The 24,092-nt window shown below is 44.8% G+C and overlaps 2 protein-coding genes across 2 annotated transcripts; one reads left to right on the forward strand and one right to left on the reverse strand.

The window, feature by feature from the left end:
- The first annotated feature begins 234 nt into the window (after nt 1-234).
- Nucleotides 235-6,659, forward strand: CBLL1 (Cbl proto-oncogene like 1). Its single transcript, XM_042872913.1, has 6 exons — nt 235-335; nt 2,504-2,671; nt 3,011-3,111; nt 3,353-3,436; nt 4,608-4,681; nt 5,194-6,659. The coding sequence occupies exons 1-6, from the start codon at nt 323-325 to the stop codon at nt 6,233-6,235; spliced, it is 1,482 nt and encodes a 493-aa protein (XP_042728847.1). The 5' UTR covers nt 235-322; the 3' UTR covers nt 6,236-6,659.
- A 4,279-nt stretch (nt 6,660-10,938) lies between these two features.
- On the reverse strand, nt 10,939-21,811 carry SLC26A3 (solute carrier family 26 member 3). Its single transcript, XM_042872696.1, has 20 exons — nt 21,681-21,811; nt 20,478-20,617; nt 20,264-20,374; nt 20,022-20,179; nt 19,274-19,438; nt 18,776-18,928; nt 18,313-18,395; nt 17,273-17,420; nt 17,036-17,149; nt 16,845-16,922; nt 16,416-16,511; nt 15,266-15,372; nt 15,043-15,112; nt 14,862-14,954; nt 14,196-14,291; nt 13,141-13,374; nt 12,353-12,407; nt 11,801-11,946; nt 11,465-11,527; nt 10,939-10,962 (listed from the first exon to the last, which is right to left on the reverse strand). The coding sequence occupies exons 1-20, from the start codon at nt 21,809-21,811 to the stop codon at nt 10,939-10,941; spliced, it is 2,265 nt and encodes a 754-aa protein (XP_042728630.1).
- Nucleotides 21,812-24,092: the final 2,281 nt, after the last annotated feature.

Consider the following 24,092-nt stretch of genomic DNA (forward strand, 5'->3'; position numbering starts at 1 on the left):
CAGGGGCCGCGGTCCGCCCGCAGCCATCCCGGCAGCCACCGCGGCACGGCCGCCGCCGTCGCCGCCGCCGTCGCCGCCGCCTTCTTTTCCCGGCCCGCGGAGGCCGCCGGGAGCCGGCAGTCTCGCGCTGCTGTGCGGCGGAGCGGCGGCAGCACTGCGCTGCCTGTAGGCTCCGCCATGCCCTCACTGCCCTGCCGGCGCGGGGCCGCGGTGCCATCGGCGATTCTCCGCCGCGCCCTTTTTCGCGCTCTCCCCGCCCGTCCCGCCGTGCCTTCCGCTTCCGGCCGCGCCCTTCCTCTCCCACAGCGCCCCGCGCCGCGCCATGGACCACAATGGTGAGGAGGGGAGAGGCGGGGGGCCGTTGGGCCGCTGCGCCGCCCGGGGAGCGGCTGAGCGCGGGGGGTGGCGGCGCGGGGCCGAGAGGGCGGCTCGGCCTCGTCCTCGGGAGTGCGGCGGGACCCGGCGGGGCCCCGGGCTTGGACGCGGGGCCTGAGCCGTGCCCCGAGCGCGGAACTCGCGGTCCCCTCCCCCAGCCGGCTGCTCCGCGCTCCGTTGGGCTGCGGCGCTGGGGGATATGCAGGGCACGCGCCGCTTTCTGTTACCGGTGTGCTTGTTTTTCCCTTAGGAAAGTTTGCGTTATAAATGCATCAGGGTTCGTTTTTGTGCTCTGCTTGTGGACTGTAATAAATCCTAAAATACCGAACTAAAAAGAGAATCTCCAAAAGGTGATCACCTAGAAGAGCGCATCGCTTCTGGTTCTGTCTTCTCCAAGTCAACAGATTGGGATACATCTGTTGTGCTTCTTTAGGGGCGTGACCCAGCTGGGTGTGCATCCACGGACTAGAGCGTGTCATCCTTCCGGAAACAGGCAGGAGCAAATAGGAGCAAATCCTGCCCGCCGCGTTTGGCATCGGGGCTGTGAGCATTGGCTGGGCAGGGTCAGAACTGAACTGCTCCTGCTGGGCAGCAATGGAGCAGGCGGCCTGCTGAGTTCTGGCTTCCTGTTTGGTGTGCTTATCTGTGCTTGAAATGGACCGAGGTCTGTAGGACTTCTTTGGCATGTAGTGTAGTGTCTTTTGGGGTATTCCTGTTTAAAAATAAATAAATAGAAACTCAGAAGTTTTCCACAGGTGTAGAAGACAGAGTTGGTGTTGCTGCCTCTGATGTTGTGCTCTGTTGGTGCCTGTGCTGTGTGCTGTTTGCAGTGCCGCCCAGGGAGCGATGGGAGGAAAGCAGGTGTTGTCTCATTCATGGATCATGATATATGGGCACTCATGATACTGAAGCAAAGTGACTGTGGAGTGTGTGGACTGTGGAGACTGATTTGAAACTTGGTTGCAGTTTCTAGCAAGCCCCCCATTTCCTTTGTTTTCTTGTTTTCCCTTCAAGTGGTGTTGCAAAGGGAAGCTGTGAGCTCTGAGGCATGGAGTTTATGCCAGGCATTGTGCACAGTACCCTAATGGGGCCCTGTCTCAGTGCCTGCGTACTGTAGAGCTGTCACCAAGTTCTGTGTCAGTTTTCTTTCAGAATGGAATTTGCCTTCTGGGTGACTTATGGTCTTTTGTGTGTGTCCATCTCCTTTCTATAGGAATATAGACTTAAAGGTGTCTCAGTATGGGTCTAATCATGGGTTTTAATAGAAGTCTGAGTCTTTGTTGCAAAGGGCTGACTGAAAGTGCCATTTTGTCAGTGCATGTTCCTATTAAAATGGAAGTGAGCTAGGCTGGTTTTGAAGGATGTGATTTTATTTTTCTATAAATGAGATACTGTGGTAGGTTGAGGCTGACTTGCTGAAAGCTGGGGAAATCGGGGTGTGCATCAATCCTTGGCAGCACTTTTCCTTCCAGGTTGTCTCTCAGTGCCTGTGTTAGGCATGTCCTTGCTTCTTTTGGTGCCAGACTTAAACCTGGACAAAAGAGCCCTGTAGAAAGGAATGGTAATCTTTAGTTTGGCAAGGATGCTGTGTACTCTAAGCACCAATATTTTTGCAATGCTTTATGCTGAACTTGTAAGTGATATGTAAGGTTGCTAAGAGTGGAATGGGCTGCCCAGAGAGGTTGTGGATGCCCCGTCCCTCCAGGTGTTCAAGGCCCAGTTGGATGGGGCCCTGGGCAGCCTGGTCTAGTATTAAATGGGGAGGTTGGTGGCCCTGCCTGAAGCAAGGGGATTGGAGCTTCATGATGCTTGAGCTCCCTTCCAATCTGGACCATTCTGTGATTCTAAGAGTACAGATGGAAACTTAATTTCCTTTTAATTTGTTTAAAAATGAATTTATGTAAATTGTGAAAATATTTTCTCAGCGGGAGTTCTGTGTTTTCATGGTCATAGAAAGAGCCGACTCCTCAGTACTGTTTGTGCTGCAGTAGGGGCTGTGCAGTTAATGTTTTTTCCTGCTATGGAAAAGTGGCAGACTAGCTTTATTTGTCTGTCTTTAAGATAACTTTAGCATCTTCAGAAACTATTTCATAACTAAGAAATGACAGAATTTCTTTTTCTTCCATAGACAATGATTTGCAAGGAACAAATAGTTCAGCGTCATTGGGTGGTCTTGATGTTCGCAGAAGAATCCCAATAAAGCTGATCTCAAAGCAGACCAATAAAACCAAACCTGCACCTCGGGCTCCCAGAGCTATGAACAGGATGCCTGCAAAGACACAAGCTGGGGATGAAGGTAAATTGCTATAAGCAACTCACCCTGCAGTGAGGCAGCGTATTCTGCAGCACTGTTGAAGGCTTTGGTCAGTGTTGGAATCCAGGATTCTTTACAGCTGCACAGCCTGTTTCAGTCTTCCAGGTTCTGCTGCTCTATGAGGAGTAAAAGATGCCAATTCCCCAAGTAAATTCACACTATTTTGGTTATACCTTTCTGCAGAATGGCCCAGCAGACTGGGAGTGTTGCAGCCTGCCCTGGTTATTTCGATGTTCACCGGTGCATGCACTTAATAGCAGCCGGCGTCAGTTAGGGAAGTGGCGTTGCCTTGTATCTGTCTTCTCTTTCCTCTTTCCACAGAAGAATTTGATTTCAATGAAGAGGAGCGATACGAATGCAAAGGAGGTGAAATGTTTGGAAATCAAAGGAGATTCCCCGGACCCATATTTTGGGACTATAAGGTAAAATCAAGGACAGGAAATGGTGGAACTTTGTGAATAGTACCAAACTGAAGGTTATTTTAAGAAGTATCCACTAGGATGAAATCGCTTGCGTTACTTTTTGGTGTACCAAAAATACATTTTCATGTTTGTGGTGGTCTTGCTTCAGTCTGATAATTCAGGAAGGGTGGGTTGGTGATGACTGCAGTGAGAAGCTTTAGTGATGTTTCTCTTTTTCCCACCCCTTTCTCTGTTCTTGTAGATAAACTTGCTGGGGGAGAAGGATGATACGCCCGTCCATTTCTGCGATAAGTGTGGGTTGCCCATCAAAATGTATGGGCGCATGGTGAGTGGGCTCTTCGGAAGAGGCAGCCACGGTGTCCCTTTATGTAACAGGTGTTACGTGTCTCTGTGGGGCCTCCAGAGGGTGGTGATTCTAGCAAACCTCTGAGTAAACAGCAGAACAATGTTGAGATGGAACCAGGGCCTTATCAGGGGACCTGATCCAGGTTTATAAATATCTGAGGTGTGGGGGCCATTGCGGTGAGGCCAGTCTCTTTTCAGTGGTGAGTGGAGACAGGACAAGGGGAAACGGCCGGAAACTGCAGCATAGGAAGTTCCACACAAATGTGTGCAAGAACTTCTTTACAGTGAGGTGACGGAGCACTGGAACAGGCTGCCCAGGGAGGTGGTGGAGTCTCCTTCTCTGGAGATGTTCAAGACCTGCCTGGATGCCGACCTGTGCGACCTGGTGTAGGGAACCTGCTTTGGCAGGGGGGTTGGACTCGATGATCTCTGGAGGTCCCTTCCAACCCCTACAATTCTGTGATTAACTGCTGGACTGGGTTGTTCTGCCTGACTCGCTGAGTTTGCTTTGCCTTTTGATTTAATAAAGTAAGCTTGGAAGTGCTGAAATCAAAAGCTTTAAAACAAATGCAATCACTTTCCGCTCCCCCAAAATGCCAACAGAAGTCTTGCAAGTTTAGATTTAATAATACTCTTTATGTCAATGGACAATTTGTAGTGAAGTTAGTAAGCACTGTTCTTGTGTCTTTTCAAAAACTAGCGTCACAAAATCCCTGAGATGAACTTAGTTATCTGAGTGTGATATAACAGACGTGGGGATCTGACTTGATGACTCTTAATGCTTTTAAAACATTCCCTTTTTGCAGACAAGTGCAATTAGATTGCATATGCAGCATCCCTAAAGGTTCGGTGTTTGTATTACGGCAGAATTAAAATGTTTGCCAGCTCTTTAAAAGACAAAACAAATTCCACAAACCAGCCACGCATGCACCAAACCCCGTCAAAGAGAAAACTAAACCCTTGCCTTCCTGACAACACAGACTGGTTTTGAAAGTTTCTGTTTCAAAGGTGCTGTAAACAGCTAGCAACATTCTTATGTAAGTTCTTCATACATAACTTCAGTACTTCTTAGAAATTGTTTGCTGGGTGAAGGCATTGTATGGTGCAAAATGACACGTTGTCTAACAGAGCCATTTGTTTTTTTTTTCTAGATACCTTGCAAGCATGTTTTCTGCTATGACTGTGCTATACTACATGAGAAGAAGGGAGACAAGATGTGTCCTGGGTAAGTTCTCTTTAGGTTTTTACTAAGGGAAATGGAAGAACACTTTAAAAACTTATTTCAGATACTGTTATTAGCATGCTTCTGTGTACGTTTTGTAGAGTTAGCAGAGTGCTCCTTCGTCCACCACTCAATTACAGCTTAATATCCCACAGTTAACAAATGCTAAGAGATTGGCGTTTACCTCATTGTTTAAGTGTTTGTGTAGATAACCTGTAATTGCTACAATTTGAAGAGTACCAAAGCATAAGAGGAATTTGATAGAAGGTGGTGCCATGTCTAAGTTTCCACCCTATGAAATTCTGATGTTACTCTGTTGTTGTATTTGGAGCCTTAGATGTTTGCTTAACTTCAAAATCAACCAGATGTGTTCTGTTGCTCTAGCATGCGGGGAAAATGTTCATTCTAATTTTGATAATTATTAAAAAATAGTCAAAAACAACAGTGGGGGGGAAAAAGCCCTGCAGAACTCACTCTATATGATGGCAATGAACCAATGTTCTCTTCTAATTTAGCTGTAACGAACCTGTCCAGCGCATCGAGCAGTGTGTGCGAGGGTCTCTCTTCATGTGCAGTATAGTCCAAGGGTGCAAGAGAACTTACCTGTCACAGAGAGACTTACAGGCTCACATCAACCACCGCCATATGAGAGCTGGAAAGCCTGTGACTCGTCCTCCTCTTGAACCCGTGCATCCTCCCATTGCCCCTCCGCCTGCTGAGATCCCAGAGCGTTTCATAATGCCTCCAGAGAAACACCACATGAGCCACATTCCGCCGAAGCAGCACATCATGATGCCGCCGCCTCCCTTACAGCACGTGCCGCACGAGCATTACAACCAGCCGCACGAAGACATCCGCCCGCCTCCTGCCGAGATGTCCATGGCTCCGCCGCCGCCTCGCCCGGTCAGTCAGGACACCTTCCGCATCTCTACGAGAAAACACAGCAATTTGATAACCGTCCCTATTCAGGATGATTCGAATTCGGGTGCTCGAGAGCCACCTCCGCCCGCCCCGGCACCTGCTCATCATCACCCCGAGTATCAGGGCCAACCAGTGGTAACGCACCCGCACCACATTATGCCTCCGCAGCAACATTATGCGCCGCCCCCCCCTCCGCCTCCTCCAATAAGCCATCCTCTGCAGCATCCTCCCCAGGCGGCAGGCACACCTCACATGGTGTATAGCCAAGCTCCTCCGCCGCCAATGACCTCTGCTCCTCCTCCGATAACCCCGCCGCCTGGACATATCATTGCCCAGATGCCGCCGTATATGAATCATCCTCCTCCGGGACCTCCCCCCCCTCAGCACGGAGGCCCTCCCGTAAATGTCAGTGCCCCCCCTCCCCATCACTATAACCCTAACTCTTTGCCACAGTTCAGTGAAGATCAAGGAACTCTTAGTCCCCCTTTCACGCAGCCAGGGGGCATGAGTCCAGGGATTTGGCCGGCTCCCAGAGGGCCACCTCCACCTCCGAGGATGCAGGGGCCTCCTGCTCAGGCCCCTCTTGCTGGACCGCACCACCCTGATCAAGCCAGATACAGACCCTATTACCAGTGATCTCAGCAATTGTACAAATAGAGAGCGCTATGAAGAGGATAAAACTATATACAGCAGCCTTTTAACTAATTGTATGGGGGTTGTTTTGTTTTTTTTTTAAATACTGTCATTTTGACTGTAAGACATTTTGGGGTTTGAATCTTTAATGATTTTTAAGCCTTGGCTGTAGGACTCTGACTTCAAATATTCTGTAGTGCTAAAATAAGTGGCTTAGTAGACCACAGTTGCATTTTAACTGAACTTCTGTCTATAGTGTGGCTAATTGTCCTAAGATGAACACTTGTAATATCACTTTCTGGAGAAAATGAACATGTGTTGTACCATTCTGAATATTGTTTTTGTTTAAATCCAATGTTTAGTTTTCACTTGTGATACATTTTTGTTAACCTGTGTACAATAATTAAATTGAACTATGGTTGTAAAAGTGGTGGGCTTTTATGTGAAGTTAACACAGACACGGTTCCTGGACACTGTTTTGGCTCTAGAATTTCCCACATGGGAAGCATAATGAAATAGTTAGGAAACTTAATTTTTTTTTACTAACATATGCTGCTACTTGTAATGAATTCAGGCTATGGTGCATTTGTGGCACTGGTAAGCAGGCATGTGAATGCTGCATTTCAGGTGGTGGGGATTTTTTCTTAGTTGTTTTTAAAATCCATATCAAAAGCAAGATAAATTTATCGGAAATCCAGACACATTATAATGTGGATATAGGGTGGTTCTGTTTGTATTTGGGTGGTTTTTTTGTTGTTGTTATTTTTCCAGGCTAGATTTGTTTCAGAAAATTTTGTTCACAGATACTCCTCACTGGTGTTGAATTCAGACCATTCTGTTTCCCTGTGATTCTGTTCGCATGAAAGTAGCCAAGAATGGGCTTGCTAGATCTGTGAGGAGAAGCAGCTTAGTTCTGGTGAAGTGGCGTTAACCTCAGTCACTTCATGCAGCATGTGTAGTAGGAACACTTTCCATTTGAATGCAGGAAATAAAGGGCCCGGAATCCCTTAAATAGATACAAGAAAATAACAATAAAAGCTACACATCCTTGATCTATTTCCGTTTTGTGATACAGGCTGAATTGGACAGTCAACAGGTGGTTTGGCTTAAAGATTGCAGTGTATGCAGACTCTCAGGGCTGTTTTGGCCCCAAATTTGGTTTTTACAAGCACACTTGCGTATTATAACTATGAGATGTGAATGTTCTCTGTCATTGCAGTTGGGATCTGAACCCAACTGATAAAAAGTGTGGCCTGTTTGAAATGCTTATCTGCATTTCCAATCAATGTTGTGCTGACCCTGTGGGTTAGTTCCGCTTTGTCTTGGATTGGTTTGATTTTGTCTTTGTTTTTCTTCCAAATGCCACATTTCTAACAGCGGTGCTTCTAGATGATGAAATCCAGTGTTTTGTTTTTGTTTGTTTTTCTACAGTTTGTCATTTCCTGCGTTTCTCAAATAAGATGAACCATCTTCAAAGCCTGAATCTTGTGATTTATTTGGTAAAACTTTCTTCAAAGTTTTCTTTTATCAAAGGGCTCTGGCAATACAACATCCATAATTCTGTAGTTTTGTGTGTAAAGTGTGTATTTTTAATTACATGAGCGAATGTTCTTTAGATTTGTTCTGTTTGTGACTGCCATAGGTTTCCTTGTGTCCACAGGCAAATCTTTTGGACTACCCTTCAAAGAAATACAGCAGCATAACACAGCTTTAGGGATGTGCAAGTAAATTCTGGGGTGTGCAGATGGCAGTGAGTGTCATTCAACACAAATTTAACAAAAAATCATAAAGCCATGACACAGACTTTTAACTTTGAGAAATAAGTTGTTTTAAATAAGCAAAGAAAAGGCTGGTTTTGGCGGTGTCCTACAGGATGCAGCCGGATGAAAACTGTATGCTTTAGTGTGTATGAAGGGGAAAATGGCTGCTTATTTTGTTTCAGTAGCTCATAAAAAGCAGGAGGAATGTTTCAGCACTCTTGAAATGAACGGCATTGTGTGTTTTTGCTAGATACTACGTTGTCTTGTGCAACAGATGGAGGTTTCCTCCCTGGGTCCAAGCTCTTCTATGAAAATACTGATGTAGTTCAGATGTGAAGGAGAACAGCTGCCCTTACTCCATCAGAAAGCACAAAAGGTAAGTGTATACCACTGCAGAAGATGTGTGAGAATTTTGGGGTTTTGTTTATATTTGAGACAAAGGTGACCCCAAAATATGACTGAATTATTACCCCCCAAAATCAGTAGGACACCTTGAATTGTTTGGTGAGTTGAAAGTCTCTGAGAACTTACCTGAACAGTCCTCTCCTGCAGCAGGACTTGGACTTGAGTCAAACTTCTGTGTGCTGCTTGCATCAGAGAGCCTACATCTGTTTTGTATTTACATCTTGAAGCCTTAGGGTTCCCCGTAGAGCTACAGGAACTGTTGATACTTCTATACGTACAAAGTCAAAAGATTTCAGCATGGGTTAACAATCTTTCTGTGTGGTTTTTGGGGGGAATTCTTTTTCGAAATCCCTGGTGGTTTTCTCTTCAGGTTCAGAAATTGTGTACACATTATTTCATTGTATGATTAACAGCCTTAGAAGTGCTGAGATGTACCTTCAAATCCTATGGGTTCCCAGTGGGGCCTTCCTTAAAGGCAGATGTTTGGATTGTGTTGGTTTTGTACTCGGTATTTCTGTCAGTGGCAGCAATCTCACTCCTGGGCTGTTACCAAGCAGATCTTTGTTCTAAGGCAGCTCTGATGGCTTTAGAACGTGTTAGCTATTGTAGGGCAGTGTGATAATGCCATTATAGGGAATGAAGAGTTTCTTGGTTTGTGTTCACCATGGGATGAAGTAAAGAACACCAGAAGTGGCCTGAAGCCATCCATGGTTCCAGATTCTTGCTTCCTTGGAATTTCTCTTCAATTGTCTCTAATTCTGCTTAAAGGATTGTCTGCACCCATGCATGATTTACAAATGCTCTCAATTATGTGGCCATGTACTTTGGGGTTTGGTTTGGTTTTTTGAGAATGCTGTTAACATAAAGGTTGGTGCCTACATGTGTTACATGATGTTTTTCCTTTTAAGAAATGAAAATGAAACGTGGTATCTGTTCTAGATCCGATCCAAGAGAGTTAGATATCCATTCTGTATGGGGTTCCCCCCTTCTTTTCACTTATCGCTCTCTAAGGAGCACTGAAGTCAGTTCGTTTAAAAATGAAGTGGAATTAACTGGTGTTCATTTCACATTGGAGTTTGCCCACACAATGGCTTCTGTGCTGGGGAAGGCCAGGCACTTACAGGAGCCAGACTGAACAAATGCCTTCTCTCAGGATTGTATCTGAACACACCTCTCTCCTTACAGTGTTTCCTGCTCTGCTAAACTTGTGTCAGGTGCTGTGCTGCTTCTCTCTGGATGCACTGCGATGTTGTTGACAAAAAAAAAAAGTGCATATTTGCATAGAAAAATCCTACTGTGCCTTAGAAACTGGGAACTACAGTGGAATTGCCACTTAATATTAAATGTACAGAAAGTGAGTCTGAGCTTTCTGTCTGTGATTCTCCAAGTTCCAATGCTGTATGCACAGGATCGTGCAAAGCTATGAGTTTTTTTGTCTTGATTTCATTTCTAAAGAAGTGTTGGTGTCACACAATGTGTTCTACTCTACAGTGCTACAGACAATTCTTAGCCACTGCTGAGGCGTCTTTACATGGTAACAGTGCTTCCCCTGAGCATGCTGCTCAGGTGTGTTACTGTCTCTCTGTCAGAAGACAAGCCCTGTTCTGACAGCCTATGTCTCTTTGAAGGCTGCATTGGAAAGGCAATTGAGTGACATTCTGACCTCAGTTTTCACAGTCCCCTCTTTCTGTATTCAAAGCCTCCTCACTTTCATATTATCTTCCTGTTGTATTTGGAGCTGCCTCTCTTTAATGTTACCTCCCAGCCAGTTTCATTGCAGATTTCTTCATATAAGCCCAGATTTTGTATCTTCAAACCACTGTAAACTTTGTGCTACAGCAAGAGATCAGACTGATGACGAGCTGCCTTCCTGGGGTATTGAAAAATGCAGCCAGCAATGCAGAGTTACCATACATGAAGTTAAGTTCATAGCATCCCAAAGCAAATAGACGAGTTGCGTTTGGATCTGAATACGCTGTACATCTTTACTGAACTATCTTCATGTTTCCCAGTAGATACAGCTGTCACTATGTACATACACTGTGTGTATGGTCGTGTGCTGAAAATGAGTTTAACAACTCCATTGAGCAGGTATTGTGTAAACCATTGAGAAGACTATATACAAATTATACACAAGCTGAAGATATGTGACTCCCAGCTACTTGACTATAAATTAAAGGATTTCAGATATTCATATGTTCTTTTGTAACTGTACAGGTTGTCTACAAACTGTCAGAATAACATGGGTATATGTACAAGTATATGCAAATAGGGCCAATGCTACTTGTGTGGGTAGGTTGTCAGCAAGGTATGAAATAGAAAATCCAGGTGATTTTGGCCTTTGTGTATGTACATAAATACATCTCTATATATACAGAGACACTAACAAAACCATTCCAAAATTTGGAACATAATCATTTGTAGTAAATCCTTAAGGTAGATGAAAACATCCATTGGTCTTCATGCTCATCACTGTGTGTGCCTTCACGTTCTGTAAGTGATGCTGTGTTGCTGGAGGATATTATATTTAGAAAGTTAAATCTAAAATTTTGTTTCCGCTGGAATCTGTAGGGGAAAAAAAAAAAAGGAAGTAATTGGCACCCTAGAAAGGGATATTCAAGGTAAGGAGTCACTGGTGAGTGGCATGTAAGCTCACTGCTCCAAAGCATTTGTGCATGAGGTGTGCTGTTTGACATCTTTCATACCTTCTCCCCACACAGCTCCAGTCTCCCCTCTGCCTGTGTCATTTGTAGGAATGGGACTAATGATGGATCTCTGCCATATGGGCAGTGCAACAAAGGCTCCATGGAAATCCGTGAAGGAAGCTTTTTTCCTGCAGTCTGCTCCTGCCAGCAGAGCCCTGCACTTCTTACTCATGTAGCTCTTTGCCTCAAGTCAACTCGCACCAATAAATCATCTGGGTGCTTTCTGCCCTGGGCTGACACAGGGGCTCAGCAATGAAGACGTGTTTGGGATCTGACCTTGCAATTCCTGCAAGCAGCTTTTGGTGACCACATTACCTACACACTGGGGGTTGGAGTGGCCCTGGGGGAGGCAGGAGGCTTACCGTGCTCTCCTGACTGCGCAGTCCATTGCTGGTAGTGATGACATAATCATTGCTGCTCCCCTTCTGCAATGGACGCATGAGTTTGGGGTTAGGAAATGGATGCCCTTGGAGCCCCCTCCAAGGGAAACCCACAGCCAACCCATCTCTTGGGAGTTATTCACCCCTTTTTTTTTTTTTTTTTGACTCTCCCAACTCATTAGAGGCAGCTGAATTCTGATCTTTTAACTTTCTGAATATGCACACAGCATAGTGTGTATGGCTGGATATAAAGAGTAATGTTGGTTGCCTATGGGTAAAGGCACTAAAGCAGAAAAAAAATGAAAACTGTAGCATTACCTCAGCAAGCTTTAATTTTGGGGAGCTGGCTATATCCTTCTTCAGCAAAATGTGTAAAACTGCATCATGAATGGTGAGGAAGAACATGGATGGCTTGATCTCCTCATCAAAAAAAGCACATCTCTCCAGCTTCTCCAGGAAGCCCTCTGCAGGGGAACAAAATCCAAGGATAAAGTTTCCAGCAGAGGTCCTGACAGTGATAAAAGAATAACGTATTCTTTGTGTGTCCATAGAGTAAACAGTGTTATCAAATAAGGTTTTGTTGACTAGAACAGTTTTGTTCTAGGCCCAGTTTTGTTGACTAGAACAGATGGGTTTCTCTGTGCCAATGTGGGAAGTGGGATGCCAGCCACATTGGTACTGCCTTACTTGGGGCAATGCAGATTGGAGCTGGAGAGTGCTGGGAGGTGAAGCTGTTGTTACCCAGGATGAGGAGGTGGAGCTGGGGGATCTCCCAACTCTCAGGGAATGGGGAAAGCAGTGGGATGAGGCAGGAAGAATTACTGGGAATGGGGCAGCCATGGAGAGGCTGATGGAAACGCAAGTACTCACCGTTTGCCCCTGCAATGTAAATGTCGATATCGATCCGGACAAACTCTTTCAAAGTCTGTTAAACCGGAAACAGGCATCATTTAGAAACTGATAACTCTGCTGATAACAGCCACTAAGATTAGCCAGAGCAATTTACAATATTGATTGTATATTTAAGAATGGCAAGCAGCTCTAATGTCAAACTTCAGTGCACCTGGAGGAAGAACAGGTTCTCTAATGGCTATGGACAGGAAGAAATGGTCTCTGAAATGGGGCAGTATTAAATGCATTGCACACATGTGAAACAGATGATCTTTCATAAACTGTAGGGCATTATATGAAACTGAGACTCCAAAAGTTTCTGAAGAAACTTTTCTAACTAGGAATTCAAGCAAAACTACTTTCCCCATTGTACTCTGTGAGCATTTAGTTCCCATGGAAATAGATTTGCCCATATAATGTGGATGTAACAGATAGCTAACCTTAACTATTGCTGTTGGGAAATGTCCTGATTGCCTTGCTCAAGGCAGCCCTGGAAAGTGAGAGCAGGAACAGAAATAAAACTATGGTATTCCAGCTCCCAACCCCATGTTTAAAGCCATATTTCATACATGTATTTCCATAAAAGTTTCCCAATGCTCTATGAAGATTAATTGTTTAATCATTTTTTATGGAAAATATAGATCTGAATTCACATAAATTCAAAGGCTGCCACTGACTTTTCTGTCCATGTGGAAATACCTCTATGCAGCACACCACATTTGTGTGTTTTTCTTTTGTGTGATCACTGTCTCATCAGATGGAACTACCTTTTGGAGGACTCTCATAGCAGAAAAATCAAGGAAGGACACTGCTGAGAAGTCCAGCACGATGCTGTGGATGTCGACCCGGGGCACAACGATGCCTGGGGGCAGCTCGGCATCCCAGTTGATCTGAACAGGCAAGTCTGCCATGTCAGTGGGCTGGTCCAGTTCCTCCATCCTGTTGTTGTCTAATTCATCATCCGACTCCTGCGTATTGTGAGCCATGCATATCAAGCCTTTCTGTGACAGCAGAGGCAAGTGGCACAGTTAATGCTTCTTCTGGGTTGGAAGTGCATTGTAAGGAAGAGCAAGGGTGATACAGAATCGTACAATCATTAAGGTTGGAAAAGACCACTAAGATCATCTAGACCAATTATCAACCCATCATCATCATACCAGTAACCCACGTCCCTCAATACCTGTGAGATGGAGCACCTGCACTTTACACTGGAAAAATTGCCTCTCATTTGGATGAGCAAACTGTTGACTTTTCTCTAACCAATCATTTAATCATCATTGGAATCCATTAATGATCGTCTTTTCCAGAAGAATTTAATCTTCCCAGAAGTCAGTGGTTGGACACACTTTGATTCAGTAGTTTTGGAACAAGTCAACAAAAAGCATTTTTTGTCTGTGGGAGTGATTTAAAATCCTATTTTTCAAATTTCAGAATGGCTTGGGTTGGAAGCCCACCCAGCCCCAAACCCTGCCATGGACAGGGACACTTCTCCCCAGATCAGGTCCCAGGGCCCCATCCAACCCAGCCCTGAGTGCCTACAGGGATTGAAGCAACCACAGCTTCTCTGGGCATCTGTGCCAGGGCCTCACTGCCCTCTGAGTAAAGAATTTCTTCCTTATATCCAACCTAAATCTCTTTTAGTTTAAAGCCATGTACTTATGTGCTTGGCCACGAAGTAGCGACTGGCAATGGCATGTCCAGTCAAGACAGGAGACTGTGAGCCCCCCTCTGCACCCTGAGCCAGGGAGCTGGCTGCTTAATTCCTAAGTTCCGCGCCCTTCCTGCCCACCCTTCCCACTTCCACTGCAGTTGCCCTACATACAGGCGTCACTTGTAGCTCTCCTTTCTTCAGCATCTTTCTGATCTTTCTCAGAGCTTTGTTGCGTTTCCTTAGGACTCTGAGTGGGTTGAATCCAACCTGTAGAAGCAGCACTTTGAGTTCTTCAAGTAGAGCCAAATATTCCAAGTACCTTCTCAAGTAATTGCGATGGTGAGGCTAGAAAGCACCCATAATCTCTTGGATAATGATGACACAAGCAAAAAATAAATGAACAAATACTCCTAGCCAAATGAATTATGATGCCTTAAAGGCTCAGACACAGAGTTTGTTTAGGAAAGGTATTGTTTTCTATTCCTGAACTGCCTTGAAACTTCACTACCTTTAAACATTTCAGCAATGCCTTTTTGAGCTGTTTTTCTCCAATATCCTGCTGCCTTTTGTGCAGCCACTCACCAAGGTCTCTCCAGCCTTTCTCTGCTGCTACAGATGGTGCCGAAGAGTTGTTCAGCACCAGTCAGGGTGCTCTCCTTCTCACAGTTGGATACGTACACACAGGACTACAGTCATAAAATGACATTTGAGTAATTCATGAAAAATATATCTTTATAGTAGGGCTCATCTGCATACCTACTAATTATGCAGAAATTGTATTCAGCGTTAATGTGTCGCACAATTCATCTGTTCATAATGACTGCCCCAGTCACTTACAGCAGAGATGAGTTTCTCTTTGAAGAACTCAATATTAGCAAAGAAGATAGGAGATGAGCATTTGAAGATCTTCACTCCCTCTGGCTCATAGATCTGTCATACAAAGCAAAAGTATTGGTCATGACATCTATTAACGAAACATGAATTCAGCAGATGACCAAAGGGAGGAGAGGTTCCTTACATCGGTGTAATCCTTCCTGTTTCTGTAGATGTTGCTCCTCCCAACGTTTGCCAAAGTAGTGCAGCTCGGACTGCAAACAAACACACACATCTATTTGCTCCCTGTGCTGAAACCTGGTGGAAGGGACAGCTGGGGTTGTCCTCAGTTTCCTGCATGGTTCTAGTAGGGTTAATTTAAGACAGGAGGTCCTGCAATGTTGTCATCACATCCAAGCAGTACTCACATCTGGGAGCGGATCACTACAGTCAGCAGTTCGAATGCCACAGCTGTTGCCAGCCCAATGTCCAGGCCTAGGAAAACGGCCACCAAGAAGGTCACCACCCAGATTATCTGCAAAGAGTGCGTGGACATCAGCAGTTACATGAGGGAGTGGGACTCCAGCCACGAGCCAGCATGGGAGCAGCTGCCTATAAGCTGTCTTCTCAGTTCTGGTCCAAGCTGTCCATATGCCTTTTCTTAAAGCAATTTCATCTTTCATAGATTCTTGTAAAACAGGGCCAGACTCATCAATGAGCACCGGGAAGTGCTTCTAGAGATGGCAATTTCTATACAGTACACAAGGATTAATGTCATAGAACTGTGAATCTTCCATAGGTGGCTCATAAAATGCTCAATAAAAAATCCAGCAGAAAGGCAAGTTTACCACGAAATTACTATTCTGGTAAAATTGAGAGTTGTAAATATGCTTTGGACATCAAAACAGACAAAATGAGCTGCTGAGAATGAACTTGATTGATAATCACACATGACTAAATAATACAGAGTATTTTAACTGCAGATCTCAAAGCACACTTTCGCTTAGTGAAAGACTGTTTTGTAGCTGGGAAAACTGAGGCTTGAATCCATTCAGGAACTGAAGGAATTGGCAGATGAGAGAGGCAAGAGACTGCGTCTTCTGAGTGCAAGAGTTAGGAAGCCCTGATTTCCAGACATGAGCTCTTCTGCTGGGAGCAACTCCTTCAAGCCATGGGCTGCTCTTGGGATTTACTAAGTAACTTCCACCTGTCCTACTGCAGGAGTGAAAGAAAGGGGGAAAATGTCCTTGAAGCCAGTGCAGAAGATAGTTAGATGCTTCATGTAACTTCTTTCTATATATGACTTTATACATTGAACTCTATTTTAATATGTTATGATAAAGTGGATGAAAATGAGTGTCTCCAAGAGAGGTGAACAGAGCAAATGGGCTCAGAATAGGTGAGATAAAATTGAAAACATGAGCAAGCGGAGCAAGATTAAAAAGGTGCGTACTATTGTACTTCCCATTTAGAAAAGTAGGGCACGCGTGAAAATAAAGATAACCTTTAAACGTGTTTGCATAATGAGTGACTTTTTGACAGATCTTCATTCCTGAGTGCTTGAGAGACTCAACTTACACAGTCATATTTGTCCTTCCTCCACAGGACGCCTACTTCTCTGAACTGCATGAGCATTCCCTTCAAGTTGCCAAGAGCCAAGGATGCAAGGACTGACTGTTGAGAATAGGAAGACATGTACTCAATTTTGAAGCAAACAAAGCATACATTGAATGTTAAGTCTTAAGACATCATGCAATCAGAGCCAAAGTGCAGCTGGAAGGCCAGGCAACTGCCAGTGAGCAAACCCACTCAACTCTGGCACCTAAAAGCTGGTGCTAAAATGTTTGGTGTAGGGCACCCACCTTCCATATGACCCACGTAGTGGGGTCATAATCTTGGAGAAAGAACCTAGTTTTGCAAAAATTCTATTTGTCTCCAACTGAAGTTCAGCAACACTCCAAGTGAGTCCTCCAGCTGGAGGAAGCACAGGGTAAAGCCAGCGAATACCTTTTGTAATGGTGCCAGAAGAAACCCAATGGCCAAGATGACAATCAGGACGATGATAGCAGAGATAATACCAGCAATCTGCATGAAAGAACAATTCCACCATGAATAAGTGCCTGAAGGCATTAGAGTCAGCAAGGAAGAAAGAGACCTTCCTTGTATTAAGTTACACCAGGGTCTGTTGTCTTCTATACCTGCGTTTTGCCTCCTGTGCTCTCCTGTACACCTGATCTTGACAAAGCTGTACTGGAGGCAAACCCTTTGAACGATCCACCTAATATATTACCCAGTCCAAAGGCAATTAGTTCCTGGAGTAAAAACAAAAAAGGCTGTTCTTAAAAGCAGTCCTGAAGGAATGCATTCAAGACAATGCATTCCTAAAATGACTTCTTTCCCATTAGCAAATGCACAGTGCTGTGTCTTTCCTCTACCTGGTTGCCATCTATTGGATAGTCGTGTTTGATGGAATACACTTTAGCCACAGAGAAGGCTACTGCAAATCCAACAATTGCAATGGAGATGCCATCACCAACACACTTTTGAATAATGCCTGCATCAGGTGCAACAGGAGCTTGGAATCTGAAAGACAAAGATCTCTGCTCTTAAAGGACATGTGTAAGGAGATGACCTGCCAAGCAGGTGAGAAAGGCAGCAGTCCTGCTTACTCAGTTTAACTGCTTTGGTCTGACGTGTGATTGCAAATCTGAACCTGTAACACTTTGGGGAATCCTTGATCAGGATGGGGACTCTCTATCTGCACTCATCTCAGCTTATATCTCAGTGGTTCCCATTTAGTTGGCCAGGATCAGCCACAGCTTATCTTGTCTAAAGAGCACACATGGTTCTGCCTTCCCATTATGCATAGATTTTAAAAATCTCTGTAATTCACTGAAGCATTTTAGGCAGCTAAACAAATGCGTACTGAGCCACGTTAGCCTCAGGCTATCTTCTATGTCCTTTATCTTTGCCATGTCCTTCTTCTTGGCTCAGGGGCTTTTGCAGATCCTGGGGAGAATTTCTCAGGTTTGTTTGTTTGTTTTTGTTTCCAATGAACTGAAATCTGGAGAACAGAGAGTTTTGAGCAGGAATAGTTGTTTCTCTGCAAACTTCATCCACTAATACACAGGGGCTACAGGTGCAGAGTGCCCAGGTGAGTAAATGATTGCCCTCTTACCTCTCTACTTCAATGTGTGCTTATAAAGTCTTCATGCCAAGCTTCTGGTATGCCTGGATATATTCAGTATAATGGTTATACTATACATTTAGATAAATACTCCATATGTACAGTTGTGGAATCACTAAGGTTGGAAAAGACCACCTAGTCCAGCTGTCATAGAGGAGTGGACATGGGGGCCTCGTGAGGATAAGAAGGTGAAGTAGGCAATTTTGGTCAATAAACTGAACCAACTTAGCACTGACAAACAGGAGAGAACATTTTGCTACACAGGCAAACTGTAAGCAAACCACTTACCCTTCTTCTAGTTTTCCCACAACAGCTACTTTAAATTTTTCTTCCAATTTAGCAAAATGGGAAATCAGCGCTGCTAAGACGGTCTGAAAGATTTAAAAAAACCACCTCCATTAGGAACATTCGAGTAAGTGGATGGAGAAACCACAAAGAAACATTTCCTCCCCTCTCCCACCTACACCCCGGCATCATCACCGGTGGCAGTACAGTGCCCCAGCTCTATGCATTCATGATGTGTTCAGATGACTGAACCACTTTGTAGGATGGTTTCATGCTCATAAATCCCATGGAGAGTACCTCAGAACATCCTTCTGGCAGCAGAGAATAGCAGTGGGCTGTGAGGCTGCCCCATTGAGGTCCCCACCCGCTGCAGCTCAGGGCAGCCTGGAGCACAGTGCCAACCTCATAAAGCACTGCTTCCCACAGAGTGATGGAGCAGTCATGGAATCAGAGGAGAGGTCATTACCACAATGAGCTCGATGGGGATAGGGGTGGGTAGCTTTGCTTTGTAGCGATCATTTATCTCTTTCACCACAAACACAATGAACAAGACGAGAAGGGAGGTGACAAGGTCGGCGATGTTGGTGTCGGTGATCTGGCTGAACACGCTCTCCAGAGTCTGCAACATCAGTAAGAAACATGGTGCTGTTCAACTAACTGATCTGGCTGTAGGTATCCCTGTTCATTTGAGTGGAGTTGGACTAGATGGCTGTTAAATGTCCCTTCCAACTTTTATGATTTTAATGATAATTTTATGATTTTATGATGATTTTATGATTCTAAAATGCTACCTAACTATCCCAGCAACATGATATCTGGTGAGAAATGTGAAGATCTGCTATATATTAATAGCCATCTCATATATTTCTCTTGGGTTTCTCCTCCTTGGCTGCTGCTATGCCCAGCATGGTTAATGCAGACAGGTTTTCAGAGCAGTAGCAAATGCTGAAGAGTTTGCACTTACATAGATGATGCCAAATGGTTTATTAAATCCAGGGACAGGCAGCTGAAGCATGAACTTGAGCTGGGACACCAGAACATGGATGGCTGCAGCAGTTGTGAAGCCACTGATTAACGAGTGCGATAAGTAAATGACTATGAATCCAAACTGGAGAAGTCCCAGAAGCAACTGAAATGCAAATGACCACACTTCAGTGGGATTCACTCATGCTTTTAACCAATCTCTGCAATAAAAGGACCCATATTTAACAATAACATCTTCACCTAATCCCATACACCAGGGATTAAGGAAAATTATGTCATTGGAAACAACAATGAGTTTTAGAAACAGGGGACATATGACTGATAAAGGTAAAGGTTACAGCAGTTAGAACCTATTCTCTTTATTTCAAAACTAAGATACACCTTCTTTAGTCTTAGGTTTTCTGTAGTCATATTTTTACATTATGCCAGTGCTTCATGAACTATAAAAATTAGGAAGGGATTTTAGGAATTACGTATTAGGAAGAAAGAAGGAACTGCTTCATTTTTTTCTGATAAGACAAGTCAAAATCCTTCGTTCTTACGACATTATTTTAAGGCCAGTCACCATCCAGCTATTCTTATCAGTGAATGTACATATGCAGGTACACACACATATATTGGGCAGTATGTATAATGGGTGATCCTGTGTGGAGCCAGGAGTTGGACTTGGTGATCCTTACGGATCCCTTTCAACCTGGGATATTCTATGATTCCATTTAATTACCAACCTGAAAAATCCCGGATAGAAAGGTGACAGATGCAGCTACCATCACCCTCTGTTCATCTATAGCTGACGTGTTGGTGGCAGTGCCATTTCCAGCAGCATCATCGGGGACCAGCCTGGTGACAACGCCTCCCACCATCAGGCTCAGGACGGGGAAGGGACCTGCACACAGGGCATCATCAGACCCACAGGGGAAAACTGCACTTGGGCATTTGTGATGAGGGTGATCAGAGTGCCTGCACTTACCCACTGAGATATGTCTGGATGTACCAAAGATAAAATAGACCAGGACTGGGAAAAACACTGCATAGAGTCCATAACCAGGAGGGACATTCACCAGCAAAGCAAATGCGAGACCTACAGGGGCAGAGACAGCAGGACGGCAAGGTGTGTGAGGGGATGGACCAGCAGCCTCCCTCCTGGGCCATGGGCCGTGTCAAAGCAGAGCTACTGGAGCTACCTTGTAGCACTGCCACCAAACCCGTGTTGATGCCAGAGACGATGTCGCTCAGGATCCACTCCCTGAAGCGGTATGCGGGCAGCCACGAGACGACAGGAAACATACGCAGGGCAACCCTTTTGATCCTTTGTGGGGAACAACTGTAAAGACACAAGAGGATACAGCTCTGCCAGCGGAATGTCTCCGTTGGGTCTCGGCATGTCAGGACACGCTCCCTGTATTCGTAGAATCATGGCTTAGGTTGGAAGGGACCTTGAAGATTGCTGAGTCCAACCCTCTGTCACGGGCAGGGTATTCAGAGGGAAAATGAGGGGGTAGGATTGAAGTCAGCTGCCGGAGACCAGACACAATCCTGAGCAACCTGTGATGCTAGCTGGGCTTGTAATGGGATGTGGTGACCTACAGGGTCCCTCCAGCCCCACTGGGGTGAGGCTGTGCTCCAGGTGCCCACGAGAAGACAAGCTGCCTGGGATACAACCGCAGGAAGACTTAAAGCCAACAGCAGCTGAAATTCTTTTGGAAAACTGTCACGGATTTGACCAGATCAATCTATGTCCGTGACAGGGGCGACAGGCCTCTGCCCTCCCCCACCACCCCAGTCCCACAAAAATGGGAAGGAAGGAAGGGAGGAAAAGAGCAGCGGCAACAATCTATGGAGGAAAACTTATTTTACTATAATATTGGAATACAAGATAACACAATATATACAATTTAATTGAAATTGAGATTAATAAATCAGACAAGATGAGAGAGAGAGTTCCCGGGACCGAGTCAAACCTGAAAAGCTTGGAACGGCTAGGAAAGCACCCTCCAGCACCCACTGCAAGGCAGCAAGAGAGCGCCCCCCCCACCTGGAAGGGCCAGATCCCGTGACTGCTGTAATGTACAGGGATAGGTACTTGGGATTGGGGCAGTGACACTTTAATGCCCCGTACACTGCATGATGTTTTGATGTGGAATACTGAAACCCAAAAACAAAAAAACAAAAACAAAAACAAAAACATAGAACCATGACATTCCACCCCTTATTCTACATCATTACATCATGCTTAAAACAAACAACAAAAAAAGAACACTGAAATTCTCTAGAAAAATGAGTTTTCATTGGCTTTGTGGCATCTGAGATGAACGTTGTCAGAATGCATGCTATCTGCTACGTGCATTCCAGGTTGTTTCTTAGATCCTTGTTAGGGATCTTCTTACCGAAAATATAGTTTCAAGTGATCCCAGAAGTTTTTATGGTATCTGTGCAATTTCTCATGCTCTTCATCAAATGAATTCTCTGAGTACACTCGTCTTGCAACAACATAGTGGTTGCCTACAGGTTCAACCATTTCTCTTCAAAGAATGAGGAAGGCAACTGCTGTGTGCTACTCTTTGTTGCTGGTCAATTAAAAACCTGGAAAAAAAGCACAAGATTAGCTCTGTGTGTACTAGGAGGTGAGTAGCCATGGCATGGATGACTGAACTCCTAACTGAGTGTTCCCACGTTTGAAGATCAAAAAACAGATGGCTGATAGACACCTGCTTCATTTTGCCAAGATGACCTCTTGTCCCTCTCCTCCCACTGCTGAGCAGTGTTCCACTGGAGCATGAAGCATTTCTTTCTGAAGATGCAGCCAACAAGCGGGCTGGATGGATTTTGAGATTATTTATCCATGAGTCAGATGTCTGCCACCGATGACTCTCACTCAAGAGGACTGATTTCTTAAGGAACAAACAAGCAAATGCTCAATGGTTTCACTTTGAGGTATGGGGAGAAGCAATGAGCACAGCCAGGAAGGCTGCAAGCTGGAAGCCTTCAAAAACCAAGGGGAAAACACAGAGCCTGGACATGGCTGAGCCATATTCTCCTGCACTCCGAGTTAGGGCTTGGACCACGAGGAACTCAGTAGTAAAAATCATGGTATTGTTGCACTTGCAGTTCTCTTAAGTTTTGTTTCCATAGGTAGACTGGACTGCTTCTCCTCTGTTGACCCTGGGCACCCTGCTCTGGGTGTCCCAACTGGGGCAGGGGTTGGGCCAGAGGGATCCAGAGGGCCCTGCCAGACTCTGTGCAGGTGCCTTCACAGCACCCTGTGCTTCTGCTTCATGCTCATAAACAGCTGTTGCAGTGTCATACCTAACTATTACCTTCTGCCTTGTTCCAGCTCACTTCAGTGTGTTTGTGCTCCAGGAAGGACTTCTGACTACTGCGTTGCACATGCAGAGATGGGAGGCCGGTTGCAGTTGGTACCGCTGGATTTTTCAGCAATTAGTTGATTCTGTCACTGTGCTCTCCACAGTGCTCAGTTATATTTCCTTCAGTGCCTCATGTTTTTCTCATGTTAAAGTTACCTGAAAATATTTATCTCCACTGTAGTCGCCATGAGATATTTAATGCAGTACCAGTCCTAGTCAGGAACAACATGACTTGCTCTTGACCATCTCATGACACTGACAACAGAGCATTTCTGTTTTCTCTCCCCTATCACAAATGCTTCATCTTGCCTTGCTGCTTGCTGGTAGCCTCAAATGGGGCACCCTTTCCTCACCCAGATGTGGCGACTAAATTGTGCTGACACAGCCCATGTGCACGTCTAACTTCTGCTTCTGTGGACCCAATGTTTGGAACACACATCCAAATAGCACAAGGTGGTGTGAGTTGCTATGAACAGGTGGAAAACTTTTTATCTGTGACGGTTCTTGCATTAAAATGTGAATCCCACCCTGAAGCTCACTGCTTTGCTTGAGCTCAGGGCCTGTCACTGTCCTACCTCAGGAAAATTCAGTTTTGGTTTTCTCTTAGTTTATTCTGGGGAAATTTGTGAATATTAAGAAGCCCAAATAATGTCTTATACGTCCTGCTTTTTGTGGATATTCCAAAAAGATTCCATATTTAAGCAATGAGTTTAACATGTTTACCATCTGATCCTGCCTTTTAAAACTGGCCAGAGAAATCACATCCTGATCCTGTAGCTGTGTACTATCAACCTTCCCTCTGCTTGGTGCCAAAACCGGAGGCAGATGACACTGAAATGCAAAACTTGCTTCATTTTGTTCTTCCTCTGGTAAGCCTCGATGTACGTAGGTTTTCAGGAAGAAGTTTCATCAGTCAAAGACTGTAGAACTGCTCTGTTTCCCAGGCTGTGTACCAGTCCTTTAGACCTCACATCACTGAGAGGAACTTGCAGAGCAGTTTTGTTCATTACATTGTAGGGTATAAGATGTACTATTTGTACTCTTTGAAATGTTTATAAGCCATAAAAATAAAAGAAATGTGTGAGTTACTCTTTCATTTCAGATTTTGCCCAGTTCAGCAGCTGCTTTAACTTTCATGAATGCTTTGGTTGTCACCCTGCCCTTTGCCCAGCCTTGATTCCTTCCTCACACCAAATCTTTTGCCCCAAATATCCTTTGTTTTATCAATACTTGTTCTGTTGAAAGTGTAAGTATTTTGTATGTCTTTTTTTCTCTCCTGATAGAGACCCTAGTTCAGTGACCCTCCTGCTGCCTAGCTTTGGGTGGTTGGCTGAGCCCTGCAAAAGGATTCCTGGATCATTGCCTGGAGGGTCTCATCAGAAGGATTTGGACATGGGTCTGCCTTGGAGATTGTGATGCCATTTGGTATTCTCC

The sequence above is a fragment of the Lagopus leucura genome, unplaced genomic scaffold (assembly GCF_019238085.1).
Source record: "Lagopus leucura isolate 7727_CA_CO unplaced genomic scaffold, USGS_WTPT01 Super-Scaffold_100008, whole genome shotgun sequence".
In the NCBI taxonomy this organism is placed as follows: Eukaryota; Metazoa; Chordata; class Aves; order Galliformes; family Phasianidae; genus Lagopus; species Lagopus leucura.

What these genes read in the sequence shown, in the direction of transcription:
- SLC26A3 (XM_042872696.1), bottom strand. Translation starts at nt 21,811, where the DNA reads ATGGTTGAACCTGTAGGCAACCACTATGTTGTTGCAAGACGAGTGTAC. An exon ending in TTCTGGCACCATTACAAAAG is followed by an intron (nt 16,512 to 16,844) that starts GTATTCGCTGGC and finishes TATTCTCAACAG; the next exon opens with TCAGTCCTTGCATCCTTGGC. An exon ending in TTACATTGCAGGGGCAAACG is followed by an intron (nt 11,947 to 12,352) that starts GTGAGTACTTGC and finishes GTTCCCCTGCAG; the next exon opens with AGGGCTTCCTGGAGAAGCTG.
- CBLL1 (XM_042872913.1), top strand. An exon ending in TCAAAATGTATGGGCGCATG is followed by an intron (nt 3,437 to 4,607) that starts GTGAGTGGGCTC and finishes TTTTTTTTCTAG; the next exon opens with ATACCTTGCAAGCATGTTTT. An exon ending in GGAGACAAGATGTGTCCTGG is followed by an intron (nt 4,682 to 5,193) that starts GTAAGTTCTCTT and finishes CTTCTAATTTAG; the next exon opens with CTGTAACGAACCTGTCCAGC.